The 14,747-nt window shown below is 45.2% G+C and overlaps 1 protein-coding gene across 4 annotated transcripts in view; it reads right to left on the reverse strand.

Annotated features, from left to right (window-relative positions):
* LOC129858961 (rho guanine nucleotide exchange factor 4-like) overlaps window positions 1–14,747 on the reverse strand; it is a 166,029-nt gene that overhangs the window by 18,463 nt on the left and 132,819 nt on the right. For 3 of the 4 annotated variants that reach the window (XM_055928218.1, XM_055928219.1, XM_055928221.1), the window contains one exon: window positions 9,330–9,481. In XM_055928218.1, coding sequence (XP_055784193.1) covers window positions 9,330–9,481 — 152 coding nt within the window. Of the gene's footprint in view, window positions 1–646; window positions 983–9,329; window positions 9,482–14,747 lie in introns of those variants that run through there. The other variant, XM_055928223.1, reaches the window with a different exon arrangement.

Genomic DNA, 14,747 nt, shown 5'->3' on the forward strand with positions numbered 1-14,747 from the left:
CCTATCATATAACCCCTGAACTGTGTTGGTGCTGGGCTAAGCAGTTCCTATTTAATATAACCCCTGAACTGTGTTAGTGCTGGGCTAAGCAGTTCTTATTTAATATAACCCCTGAACTGTGTTGGTGCTGGGCTAAGCAGTTCCTATTTAATATAACCCCTGAACTGTGTTGGTGCTGGGCTAAGCAGTTCCTATTTAATATAACCCCTGAACTGTGTTGGTGCTGGGCTAAGCAGTTCCTATTTAATATAACCCCTGAACTGTGTTGGTGCTGGGCTAAGCAGTTCCTATTTAATATAACCCCTGAACTGTGTTGGTGCTGGGCTAAGCAGTTCCTATTTAATATAACCCTTGAACTGTGTTGGTGCTGGGCTAAGCAGTTCCTATCATATAACCCCTGAACTGTGTTGGTGCTGGGCTAAGCAGTTCCTATCATATAACCCCCACACTGTGTTGGTGCTGGGCTAAGCAGTTCCTATCATATAACCCCCACACTGTGTTGGTGCTGGGCTAAGCAGTTCCTATCATATAACCCCTGAACTGTGTTGGTGATGGGCTAAGCAGTTCCTATCATATAACCCCTGAACTGTGTTGGTGCTGAGTTTAGCATCATCACCAGTCTAGGTCATCCATCGGTTTGCTTTACCTGTGATCACCTCCTCTTATCCTGGGCTCCCATCCACACCAGGGGCATCTCCACCTCCCTCTCTCCACCCCCTATCTTCCTCCTTCCTCCTCTCTCTCTTCCTTGGTTGATGGTGTGTGTATGAGTGTGTGAATGTGTCGTCGGTGTGTCTGTCTACTGGAAAGCCAGGAGGAACATGAGCACTATGTTGATGATGACGAGCAGCATCATGATCATGAAGACCACCACCTTCTGAGTCTCGCGGTGGAGGTTGCAGCGTAGCAAGGTGTTGAGGATGCCCAACCGCTGCCGGGCACGGTGAGCGCCACCGCCGCGAGCCATGACATAGGCCCCGGCATGGCCCTCACCCCTCCCCCCCTCTCCGTCTCTCTCCCCCTCTTCTTCTCCTCCTTCACTACTACCCGGCCGGCCTGTCTTCCGCCTCCCTCTTCCTCTCCTCTCCGCCACTCTCCCCTCGTACCGCTTCACCGCGAAGCCTCACCGCCTGTGTCTGAGCACTCCCCTCTTCTCTCTCCCTCTGTTTTCCGCGTCCTCTCTCTTCCTCTCTGACTCTCTACGTCTTCAGGATGTGAGGTAAAGCTGCAGCTTTCTTATTACATTCATTTTCTCCTCCCCCGTCCTCTTCTGTCGTTCCGCCGTAGCTGCGTTACGTCCACACAGCTATTTGTGCCCCTCTAACATGACAGCCCTTTTCTTTTATCACATTAGCTTTATTAGAAAGAATGACAAAGCCAATGTTTTCTCTCCTCTCTCCCTCCATCTCTCTCTTTCTCTCTAATGCTAAAATGGTGCCTGGGTCCGCCTGGAGCCACACAACCATACATTCACCTCCCTACAGCGAGCAACCAATCTGGATGTTGAGTGTGTCTCCGTATCCTGGATACCAGGGTGGATGAGGAGGGCCTTAGCAACCCCGGGGAGGGCGGGATGGAGCGGGGGAGGATGCAGAGTAATAGACTGTGTGCAGGAAGGGAGGGGGTAGGTGGGCTGTGTGTGTGTGTTTGTATGCATGTGTGTGTGTGTGTGTGTGTGTGTGTGTGTGTGTGTGTGTGTGTTCGTGAGCTGCCTAGAATTGATTAGTCTCATCAGCTGATGATGGCTGGCCCAACACACAGCCTCACTCACAGACTTAATCTGTTTGCTTAAAACAGGAGCGATCGGGATTATTGCATCGGATTATCATACCGCTATTTTAGCCAATTAATTAAAGCTATAATCCTTTCAATATTTTGCTACGAGAAGCACCGCAGATATTGAAAGGAGCAAGATGCAAGACTTCACTCTCACACAGCCCGTATCTGTGCTGGTGCATGGGTTCTGTTCACACTGTTACAGGCTGGTAGCCAGGGGATCAAAACAGTAAAGAAGTTGAGCCTCGTGCTTCAACACTCTTAGTTGTTGCAGAAATGCACCCACTATTCTGTTTACTTTCTGTATCTATGTCAAATCACTGAGTCTACCTTTAACACACAATCACTTAACAGATTAAATTATTGGATTCTCCAACGCCCTCTATCCCCTCCCCCTCTCCCCCCCCCCCCCGTATTGATCCCCTTTTCACTCTCTCCCCCATCTCTATCCCCTTTCCCTCTCTCTCCCCCTCCCCCTCTCTCTGACCCCACTCTCCCCTCCCCCTTTCCCTCTCTCTAAACGTCTCGGAGCAACATAGGCTCAGCCGCGAAGTGGTAGGCCACACAAGCTTACAGAACGAGACCGCCGAGTGCTGAAGCGCGTAGCACTATCCTCGGTTGCAACACTCATTACCGAGTTCCAAACTGCCTCTGGAAGCAACGTCAGCACAATAACTGTTTGTCGGGAGCTTCATGAAATGGAGTGATGAATCATGCTTCACCATCTGGCAGTCCGAAGGACGAATCTGGGTTTGGCAGATGCCAGGAAAACGTTACCTGCCTGAATGCATAGTGCCAACTGTATCAATCAATCAATCAATCAAATGTATTTATAAAGCCCTTCTATATAAAGCCCTTCTCTATAAAGCCCTTCTAAAGTTTGTCAGAGGAGGAATAATGGTCCGGGGCTGTTTTTCATTCTTCGGGTTTGGACTCAGTTTCAGTGAAGGGAAATCTTAACGCACAGCATACAATTACATTCTAGATGATTCTGTGCTTCCAACTTTGTGGCAACAGTTTGGGGAAGGCCCTTTCCTGTTTCAGCATGACAATGGCCCTGTGCACAAAGCGAGGTCTATACAGAAATGGTGTGTCTAGATCGGTGTGGAAGAACTTGACTCGCCTGCACAGAGCCTTGACCTCAACCCCACCAAACATCTTTGGGATGAATTGGAACGCCGACTGCGAGCCAGGCCTCACTAATGCTCTTGTGGCTGAATAGAAGCAAGTCCCCGCAGCAATGTTCCAACATCTAGTGGAAAGCCTTCCCAGAAGAGTGGAGGCTATTTAGCAGCAAAGATGGACCAACTCCATATTAATACTCATGATTTTGGAATGAGATGTTCGACGAGCTACATGTCCACATACTTTAACCATGTAGTGTATATGGTCGCCTAATCTTTGGCATTTTGTCATATTTTACAGTATTTATAGTCAAGGGGTGTTGCGCTTTTTTCGGCCAGCAGAGGGAGCCACAAGGTCTAGTGGTTGCCTCATGCGCTCTCACTCTCGTGGTAACCTGCCTAGACAGTGAGTCGGTTGAACGAGAGAGCCAACTGAAGAGAGAGACACCAGATAAATGAAATATTATCATCACTGTGAGCAAGTTATAAAGCATAGGATATGAAACATCAAGTTAAGCGGAATGTATGATATAATATTTGTCATTTTTGATGATGTTCTGATAATTTAATTAATTTATAAAAGCCTGTTAGCATAGAAGCTAACGGCAGCTAAAGAAAGCTCCAGTCAAGCTAGCCTGTCGTAGTCATGGCGACAGGACCAAGGAACATTCATACAGAGTGTAAACAAAGGGAAACATTGTAACTTGAGTTTTTAGGGATTTGTTGAGAATTACATGATCAAAATGTATCTATGAGATAAGATGATACCGTAATTAATACCTTTTTACAAATAGTTTTTTAGCATGTTGGCTATTTAGAATGGTATAAGAATAACCACGTCTGTTGAATGAGAGCGCCAACTGAAAACTTTATTTACTTTAAGAAAGAAGCACCAGATAAACTAACTATTTAAAATCTTCAAGGTTTTAGACTGCATTCATTCTTCTCACCAGATTCCAAGGTTTAAGAGGGTACACTACACGACTAGACCATGTGTGTTGTGGCTTTTCACTATGAGTTTTAAGGGGTTCAAGAGGGTACTAGGCCTATGCTTTTCCATTGCAGAGTTAGTAGTCAATGTTGCATTACGTGAGTACCATAAATTACTACGTTTTTGGTCACTTTACCTGAAAAACGGTGGGACACAGACCATAATAATATATTGTAAACAACTGCCATGCTTTCATGTTTCACTATATGCTGTGTGGGCTTTTTATAAGGTTTTTTGACATGCTTAACTAACTATAAGCTAGTAGGGCTACTTATGCATTAAAGTTTGAATTGCTGACTCTTGTGAACCTGCATTTTCCATTGTTCTCACTTTTACCAGTGCTCAGGGCCTAACCATGAACAAGCAGTCTGAAATGTGTGTGTGTATGAAATATGTGTGTGTATGCAACAAATGTATCAGTAGTGTGGGCGCTGTACTATGTGGCCGAGACTGTGCTAATCTTAGAGAGACACAGGAGGGGGGTGAATCAGGAGACTGCTGACCAGACAATAACAGATAAACTATACACACGAAAAACATATGTGAGGTTCTGAGTTATGCACTATAACCCAATACTATAACAAACATGATTAGCAACTGTATTATATGTGATTGAATACTATAACAAACGTGACTGGATATTGATAACCTGTTGGCCTGGGCGCCTGGGTGTCTGTGTGTGTGTGCTGGAAGTAACAGTTAGCTCAGATAAGAAGCTGGGAAGCTGTGGTTAGCCTTGAGCGCGAACAGTGGCCATTGTATACAGGTGCAGATATCTCAGACAATGTTATAAAACTGTCTGACCCCAGTCTTTGGGGTGAAGGAGCGTAATCTACACAGCAACAGCGTCAGGACATCACATGCGCTAAGGGGCCAGGACTGGCTTAAGGCGCCAACATCAACGATAGGCTGGGTGAGTCTAAACCACGCCCAGTCTCTACTCTGACAGGCCGGCTCGGAAGTGGGAACTAACCTCTGTCACGAGTATAATATAATATTTTTGTCAGAAACAAATCAGTTCTCTGTCTTATCCTGCGTGATGAAACATTGAACCCGTATATACGGAAATTGTATTTGCCATTTATTAACTTTTGAATTAAACAATTATTTTAACCAAGTTCAGGTGTACTATTGTTCCTATCTCAGTTGAACTTTCGCAACCCTAACAGCTGTTAGTACAAAACCATTTTTATTGTACTACCATGGTAAATTTTTGGGGTCATTACCATGGAAAGAAAATACCATGGTGCTAATGCAAATACCATTGTATTTTCCTGCTATGGTGGTGAACAAAAAACATGATATTTTTTTCATTGTATTACCATGGTACATTTTTGTAAGGGACATATGGAGTAAAAATAACATTATTTTATTTAGGAATGTAGTGGAGTAAAAGTAAAAATGTAACAAAAATATAAAAATAGTAAAGTCAAATACAGATACCCCCAGAAATCTACTTAAGTAGTACTTTAAAGTATTTTTTACTTAAAAGTACTTTACACCACGGTCTTCATCCTTAGTTGTTCTAGCTGTTCTATGTACTGTATGGTGTCATGCATCTATGGTAACTATGGCAACAAGGCAATAACAATCCTGTGTTTACAGCCTCTCTCTCTCATACAGTGCATTCGGAAAGACCCCTGGACTTTTCCCACATTTTGTTACGTTACAGCCTTAAAGTGGCCACTTAAAGTGGCCACTTAAATATATGTTTTTTTTCTCACCACTTGGGGCTTCCAAGTGGCACCAGCGGTCTAAGGCAGTGCATCTCAGTGCTAGAGACGTCACTACAGACCACCTGGTTCGAATCCAGACTGTATCACAACCGGCCGTGTTTGGGAGTCCCATAGGGCGGCGCACAAATGGCCCAGCGTCGTCCGAGTTTGGCCGGTGAATTGCCGACATTGTAAATAAGAACTTGTTCTCAACTGACTTGCCTAGTTAAATAAAGGTGCATTTTTATTTTTTTAACCAACCTACACACAATACCCTGTAATGGCAAAGCAAAACCTTTTTTTTTGTTGTTGTTTTTATTAAAGATAAATAACAGAAATACTGTATTTACATAAGTGTTCAGACCATTTGCTATGAGACTCCGAAATTGAGCTCAGGAGCATCCTTTTTCCATTGATCATCCTTGAGAGGTTTCTACAACCACCTGTGGTAAAATCAATTGATTGGACATGATCTGGAAAGGCACACACCTGTCTATATACGGTCCCACAGTTGAAATTGCATGTCAGAACAAAAACCAAGCCATGAGGTTGAAGGAATTGTCCGTAGAGCTCGGAAACAGGATTGTGTTGAGGCACAGATCTGGGGAAGGGTACCAAAAAATCTCCAAGAACACATTGGCTTCCAGCATTCTTAAATGGAAGAAGTTTGGAACCACCAAGACTCTTCCTAGAGCTGGCTGCCTGGCCAAACTGAGCAATTGGGGGAGAAGGGCCTTGGTCAGGGATGTGACCAAGAACCCGATGGGCACTCTGACAGAGCTCCAGGGTTCCTCTGTGGAGATGTGAGAACCTTCCAGAAAGACAACCATCTCCGCAGCCCACCACCAATCAGGCCTTTATGGTAGAGTGCCCAGACGGAATACACTTCTCAGTAAAAGGCACATGACAGGCCGCCTGGAGTTTGCCAAAAGGTATCTAAAGGACTCTCAGGCCATGAGAAACAAGCTTCTCTGGTCTGATGAAACCAAGATTGAACTCTTTGGCCTGAATGCCAAGCGTCACATCTGGAGGAAACCGGGCACCATCCCTACGGTGAAGCATGGTGGTGGCAGCATTATGCTGTGGGATGTTTTTCAGAGACAGTGAGACTACTCAGGGTCGAGGGAACGATGAACGGAGCAAAGTACAGAGAGATCCTTGATGAAAACCTGCTCCAGAGCACTCAGAACCTCATACTGGGGCGAAGGTTCACACGGCCAAGACAACGCAGGAGTGACTTCGGGACAAGTCTCTGAATGTCCTTGAGTGGCCCGCCAGAACCCAGACTTGAACACGATCGAACATCTCTGGAGAGACCTGAAAATAGCTGTGCAGTTACGCTCCCCATCCAACCTGACAGGGCTTGAGAGGATCTACAGAGAATAATGGGAGAAACTCCCCAAATACAGGTGTGCCAAGCTTGTAGCATCATAGCCAAGAAGACTCCAGGCTGTAATCGCTGCCAAACGTGCCTCAACAAAGTACTGAGTAAAAGGTCTGAATGTGATATTTAAGTTTTTTAGAACAATTTCTATAAATCTGCTTTTGCTTTGTCATTATGGAGTATTGTGTAGATTTATGAGGATAAAACGATTACAATTTTATTTGAATAAGGCTGTAACGTAACAAAATGTGGAAAAAGTCAAGGGGTCTGAATACTTTCCAGAATGTACTGTATCTCTTCTCTCTCCCGCTCTCTTCTCAATCCTCTCTCTATCCTCCCTCTCCTCTCTATCCTCCCTCTCCTCTCTATCCTCCCTCTCCTCTCTATCCTCCCTCTCCTCTCTATCCTCCCTCTCCTCTCTATCCTCCCTCTCCTCTCTATCCTCCCTCTCCTCTCTATCCTCCCTCTCCTCTCTATCCTCCCTCTCCTCTCTATCCTCCCTCTCCTCTCTATCCTCCCTCTCCTCTCTATCCTCCCTCTCCTCTCTATCCTCCCTCTCCTCTCTATCCTCCCTCTCCTCTCTATCCTCCCTCTCCTCTCTATCCCCCCTCTCCTCTCTATCCCCCCTCTCCTCTCTATCCCCCCTCTCCTCTCTATCCTCCCTCTCCTCTCTATCCTCCCTCTCCTCTCTATCCTCCCTCTCCTCTCTGCCTCCCTCTCTGCCTCTTCTCTCTGCCTCTTCTCTCTGCCTCTTCTCTCTGCCTCTTCTCTCTGCCTCTTCTCTCTGCCTCTTCTCTCTGCCTCTTCTCTCTGCCTCTTCTCTCTGCCTCTTCTCTCTGCCTCTTCTCTCTGCCTCTTCTCTCTCTCTCTGCCTCTTCTCTCTCTCTCTGCCTCTTCTCTCTCTCTCTGCCTCTTCTCTCTCTCTCTGCCTCTTCTCTCTCTCTCTGCCTCTTCTCTCTCTCTCTGCCTCTTCTCTCTCTCTCTCTGCCTCTTCTCTCTCTCTCTCTGCCTCTTCTCTCTCTCTCTGCCTCTTCTCTCTCTCTCTGCCTCTTCTCTCTCTCTCTGCCTCTTCTCTCTCTCTCTGCCTCTTCTCTCTCTCTCTGCCTCTTCTCTCTCTCTCTGCCTCTTCTCTCTCTCTCTGCCTCTTCTCTCTCTCTCTGCCTCTTCTCTCTCTCTCTGCCTCTTCTCTCTCTCTCTGCCTCTTCTCTCTCTCTCTGCCTCTTCTCTCTCTCTCTGCCTCTTCTCTCTCTCTCTGCCTCTTCACTCTCTCTCTGCCTCTTCACTCTCTCTCTGCCTCTTCACTCTCTCTCTGCCTCTTCACTCTCTCTCTGCCTCTTCTCTCTCTCTCTGCCTCTTCTCTCTCTCTCTGCCTCTTCTCTCTCTCTCTGCCTCTTCTCTCTCTCTCTGCCTCTTCTCTCTCTCTCTGCCTCTTCTCTCTCTCTCTGCCTCTTCTCTCTCTCTCTGCCTCTTCTCTCTCTCTCTGCCTCTTCTCTCTCTCTCTGCCTCTTCTCTCTCTCTCTGCCTCTTCTCTCTCTCTGCCTCTTCTCTCTCTCTGCCTCTTCTCTCTCTCTGCCTCTTCTCTCTCTCTGCCTCTTCTCTCTCTCTGCCTCTTCTCTCTCTCTGCCTCTTCTCTCTCTCTGCCTCTTCTCTCTCTCTGCCTCTTCTCTCTCTCTGCCTCTCTCTGCCTCTTCTCTCCCTCTCCTCTCTCCTCCTCTTCTCTCCCTCTCCTCTCTATCCTCTCTCTTCCTCCCTCTCTTCGCCTCTCCTTATCCTCTCTGCCTCGCTCATCTGAGTGTGTGTGTGTGTGTGTGTGTGTGTGTGTGTGTGTGTGTGAGCGTGTGTGTGAGCGTGTGTGTGAGCGTGTGTTTGAGCGTGTCTATTCCATCTAACAGGTTATTTAGTATTCTGCTCCAGTAGAAAGGCATGGAGGAATTCACAGCAGTTAAGCCACAACAATAAATCAATTCAGTTTTGTCCCTCAAGGAGTCAATTTAAACCGTTACTGCCCTTGTCTCCCATGAAGCCCTGTGGAGCCTCTAAACACTAGTTAAAGCGGAGGTAATTGTTTCACCAGGTGGGTCCTAATCCGTCACGCTAATTCTGAGTGACAACCGGGATAGGGGCGGGGCTTGGATGGAGCACCTGACAAATCAGAGCTGGGCCAGGGCGGCCATGTCTCTCAGGAGCTGATGTGTACCCACAATGCACTGGGAGGTCGTAGGGAGATCATTCATAAACACAGCAGGTTAGGGAGCTACGGATTGAATCAAAACTCAAAATCATATTCTACTTAACCCTAGAGAGAGACAGAGAGACGGACAGACAAAACAAAAGGCTACCTCATTTATGGCCAGTTGTTCCCCACCTCCCCCTGGGTGTCCAAAGTGATGTCTGGAGCTGCGGAACTCTTCATACAGGTCCTCGTCACTGCCTAGATCATCACCCAGCACCAGACCGCTCTTCTCTCCACCCCCGTCTGGTACTATCACCGCTGAGGGGGAGGGAGAGAGAGACCGAGAGAGAGAGACAGAGAGAGAGAGACACAGAGACAGAGAGAGACAGGGACAGAGAGAGAAAACAAAATAAAACCTCTGTCTCATCCCTCTTCAGATGAGCATTTTAGCACATTAAATCAGAACACATATCCTACTTTTCTGCAAATACAACAAAACAGTCCACAAAACTCCAAAAATGGTTATCACACAAAGAAGAGGTCTGAGCTGCAGCTGAGGTCCAACCCAGTTGTGGTGATCTGAATCATCATGATTCATAACTCACGGCCTAGTTGAGCCTCAAAGACCTCTCACTGAGACACAGTGACATTAAAAGAGAGAGGGAAGAAAAGCCCCAGTGGCTGCATGTCAGTGACCACTTTTACATCCACACCGGATGGTAGCTCATATCCCGCTTAAGATCTCATTCAGGATAAGCGGTTTACATACAAATGTTGATTTTCCGCTCGTGACGATCCCCTGTATCCATTAATAAGTCAAATTCCTTGTTTAATTTTACGTGGGTTAAATTGAATAGTAACTGAAATCTGGACAATAACCTCTCACATGTATAATATAATATGAACTCCTGCACAATTATACATTTCTTGCAGTAAAATGGTACAACACATTTTTATTTTGTCTCGGGAACAGGAGTGGAGAAATATGATTTCTTTCTTTCAGACAACTTGTAAACACTCTTGAGAAAACGTGAATGTGATGTGTGATGTGTTGTCTTTAACACTGGCATACAGTACTTCAACCACATCAAATATGCACTCAAAATGAACTGAAGTCTTATCAGAAACGTGATTCATCGTTTTCTCAGCTTTTCATTTCCTTAAAGCGGGTCAAACTGATGACATTTGGACATGTCAAACAGGAACAATATTTCCACTGTTTTGGAGTTCTTGCATCCCCCCCGTCCCCCGTCCCTAAATGAAACAGACAACTTTAGCAATGTTAAATAGATTACTAATGCATTAATTATATCAATGTAAAACATTATTCTGGTGAGCACTACTTTATTTAGTCTTCTGGGGCAACACGTTATGACAGAAGAGGAGCTGCATGTATCTAACTATAACTGACAAACAGTGGCCTCCCAAATGTCAGAAATAATAATAGGGCATAACAAATGTAGGAAATTATAAGCAGAAACTTGTCTAGATTAGGGGCAAGTAACCAGTAGTGAATTATAGTACATGTATTATAGTAGTCTAAATGATTATGGAATTATTATGGTGGATTGAATTGCTCAGGTAGCCTACTTTTTGAAGTAGGCTACCTTTCACATCATTACACAACACCCATGATATTCAAAACGGAATAATTGAGTATCCCGAATATATTGGTGTGCATGTAAACACACTCTTTGCCCTCCGAGTGGCATCATCACAGTTCTCTCCCTGACTGTACGTACCTGCCCTGCAGCTATAAATATTCTCCTGTCTATCTGTCCAATCTCATCAATACATCCCTGCTCTTCAAACAGCTGTTGCCACGGCGAGTCTCCATGGTGACACATCACCGTGGAGACAGGGAGCCAGGCTTAATGAGAGAACACAGAGCGTTCAGACCCCCTCAGGCGATCAGGAGAAAGGGATTTGGGCGCATCACTCTGCCATTAAAAATGCACATATTCAACCCTAAGAGCTGTAGCAGTATTTTAGGACTACATTCTATTAGTACTATATATTCTACTGACTACCTTTTCACCACTTCAGCAGTCTTTAAGAATGAAGAATCATCTACAACCCTCTAGAGGTTGGATGGTGTATAGAGGATCTGTTTAATTTACATTTAAGTCATTTAGCAGACGCTCTTATCCAGAGCGACTTACAAATTGGTGCATTCACCTCATTTAATCGTGTGTAAAATGAATCTTCCTTTATTCTCTGAGCCCAAATGGGAACCCCTGGAACTCACACAGTGCCACACATACACTGTGGCAGAACACACACATAGTCCATATTAAAACACTATTGATGAAACAGTAGACTACCTTTTTATGATCGTAATTTACATCCAGATGCTGTAATATGTGTTTTCACAACAAATGAATGACATTACATTTCAATCATTTACATATACGTATTATATATTTATATATTTCAGTCAAATGCTCCCTAAAACACTTGAGCGAGCAGGTCTTTCTAAGCGATCTGGCCCAGGTATCCTGGAAAGATATTGACCTCATTCCGTCTGTGGAGGATGCCTGGTTATTCTTTAAAAGTGCTTTCCTCACCATCTTAAATAAGCATGCCCCATTCAATTTTTTTTTAACCAGGAACAGATATAGCCCTTGGTTCACTCCAGACTTGACTGCCCTTGACCAGCACAAAAACATCCTGTGGCATACTGCATTAGCACCGAATAACCCCTGCGATATGCAACTTTTCAGGGAAGTTAGGAACCAATATACACAGGCAGTTAGGAAAGCAAAGGCTAGCTTTTTCAAACAGAAATTTGCATCCTGTAGCACAAACTCAAAAAAGTTCTGGGACACTGTAAAGTCCATGGAGAATAAGAGCACCTCCTCCCAGCGGCCCACTGCACTGAGGCTAGGAAACACTGTCACTACCGATAAATCTACGATAATCAATAATTTCAATGAGCATTTTTCTACGGCTGGCCATGCTTTCCACCTGGCTACCCCTACCCCGGTCAACGGCCCTGCACCCCCCCACAGCAACTTGCCCAATCCTTCCCCATTTCTCCTTCACCCAAATCCAGATAGCTGATGTTATGAAAGAGATGCAAAATCTGGATCCCTAAAAATCAGCTGGGCTAGACAATCTGGACCCTCTCTTTCTAAAAAGATCTGCCGAAATTGTTGCAACCCCAGTTACCAGTCTGTTCAACCTCTCTATCGTATCGTCTGAGATCCCCAAAGATTGGAAAGCTGCCGCGGTCATCCCCCTCTTCAAAGGGGGAGACACTCTAGACCCACGCTGTTACAGACCTATATCCATCCTACCCTGCCTTTCTAAGGTCTTCGAAAGCCAAGTTAACAAACAGACCACCAACCATTTAGAATCCCACCATACCTTCTCCGCTATGCAATCTGGTTTCTGAGCTGGTCATGGGTGCACCTCAGCCACGCTCAAGGTCCTAAACGATATCATAACCGCCATCGACAAAATACAAAACAGTGCAGCCATATTTATCGACCTGGCCAAGGCTTTCAACTCTGTCAATCATAGCATTCATATCGGCAGACTCAACAGCCTTGGTTCCTCAAATGACTGGCTTGTCTGGTTCACCAACTACTTCTAAGACAGAGTTCAGTGTATCAAATCGGAGGGCCTGTTGTCCGGACCTCTGGCAGTCTCTATGGGGGTGCCACAGGGATAAATTCTCGGGCCGACTCTTTCCTCTGTATACATCAGTGATGTCGCTCTTGCGGCTAGTGATTCTGTGATCCATCTCTACGCAGACAACATCCTTCTGTATACATCTGGCCCTTCTTTGGACACTGTGTTAACTAACCTCCAGATGAGCTTCAATGCCATACAACTCTCCTTCTGTGGCCTCCAACTGCTCTTTAATGAAAGTTAAACTAAATGCATGCTCTTCAACCGATCGCTGCCCACACCTGGCCGCCCATCCAGCATCACTACTCTGGATGGTTCTGACTTAGAATATGTGGACTACAAATACCTAGCTGTCTGGTTAGACTGTAAACTCTCCTTCCAGACTCACATTAAGCATCTACAATCCAAAATTAAATCTAGAATCGGCTTCCTATATCGCAACAAAGCATCCTTCACTGATGCAGCCAAACATACCCTCGTTAAACTAACCATCCTACCGATCCTTGACTTTGGCGATGTCATTTACAAAATAGCCTCCAACACTCTACTCAGCAAATTGGATGCAGTCTATCACAGTGCCATCCGTTTCGTCACCAAAGCCCTATATACTACCCACCACTGCGACCTTCATGCTCTCGTTGGCTGGCCCTCGCTTCATACTCGTCGCCAAACCCACTGGCTCCAGGTCATCTACAAGACCCTGCTAGGTAAAGTCTCCCCTTATCTCAGCTCGCTGGTCATCATAGCAGCACCCACCTGTAGCACGAACTCCAGCAGGTATATTTCACTGGTCACCCCCAAAGCCAATTCCTCCTTTGGCCGCCTTTCCTTCCAGTTCTCTGCAGCCAATGACTGGAACGAATTGCAAAAATCACTGAAGCTGGAGACTTATATCTCCATCAATAACTTTAAGCATCAGCTATCAGAGCAGCTTACAGATCATTGCTCCTGTACATAGCCCATCTGTAAATATCCCATCCCCATACTGTTATTTATATATATATTTTTTGCTCCTTTGCACCCCAGTATGTCTACTTGCACATTCATCTTCTGCACATCTATCTCTCCAGTGTTTATTTGCTCAATTGTAATTATTTCGCCACTATGGCCTATTTATTGCCTTACCTCCCTAATCTTACTTCATTTGCACACACTGTACATAGACATTTCTATTGTGTTATTGACTTTCGTTTATTTATTCCATGTGTAACTCTGTGTTGTTGTTTGTGCCACACTGCTTTTCTTTATCTTGGCCAGGTCACAGTTGTAAATGAGAACTTGTTCTCAACTGGCCTACCTGGTTAAATAAAGGTGAAAAAAAAAATATATATATATATATATATAGAACCAATCCCTTATGATAATGCAGTGCCAGTCTTGTCCTCTTAGGGGCAGTGTAACCCACAGTAAATTACTTTAGTACTATCTGCCTGCCTGCTGCAGACAGACAGACAGACAGACAGACAGTCCGTGACAGACGGAGAGATACATTGAGAGAGAGGGATAGAGAGAGTGAGCGGGATAGAGAGGGAAAGAGAGCGAGAGAGAGAGAGGGGGATAAATGGAGAGGGAGAGATTGAGCAGTGCAAATATTCAGAAGAGATTATCCCAGTTTATGTTTACTCTACCGAGCAGCTCAGTGTGCGTGTATGTATGTATGTATGTATGTATGTATGTATGTATGTATGTATGTATGTATGTATGTATGTATGTATGTATGCATGCATGCATGCATGCATGTATGTATGTATGTATGTATGTATGTATGTATGTATGTATGTATGTATGTATGGTATGTGTGTGTGTGTGTGTGTGTGTGTGTGTGTGTGTGTGTGTGTGTGTGAGTGAGAGAGTGAGAGAGTGAGAGAGTGAGAGAGTGAGAGTGTGTGTGTGGTCATGTGTGAGTGATGCAGACCGACAATGTCAGAGCGGGCCCCTGTGTGTTTGG

The sequence above is a fragment of the Salvelinus fontinalis genome, chromosome 7, assembly GCF_029448725.1.
Source record: "Salvelinus fontinalis isolate EN_2023a chromosome 7, ASM2944872v1, whole genome shotgun sequence".
Classification (NCBI taxonomy): Eukaryota; Metazoa; Chordata; class Actinopteri; order Salmoniformes; family Salmonidae; genus Salvelinus; species Salvelinus fontinalis.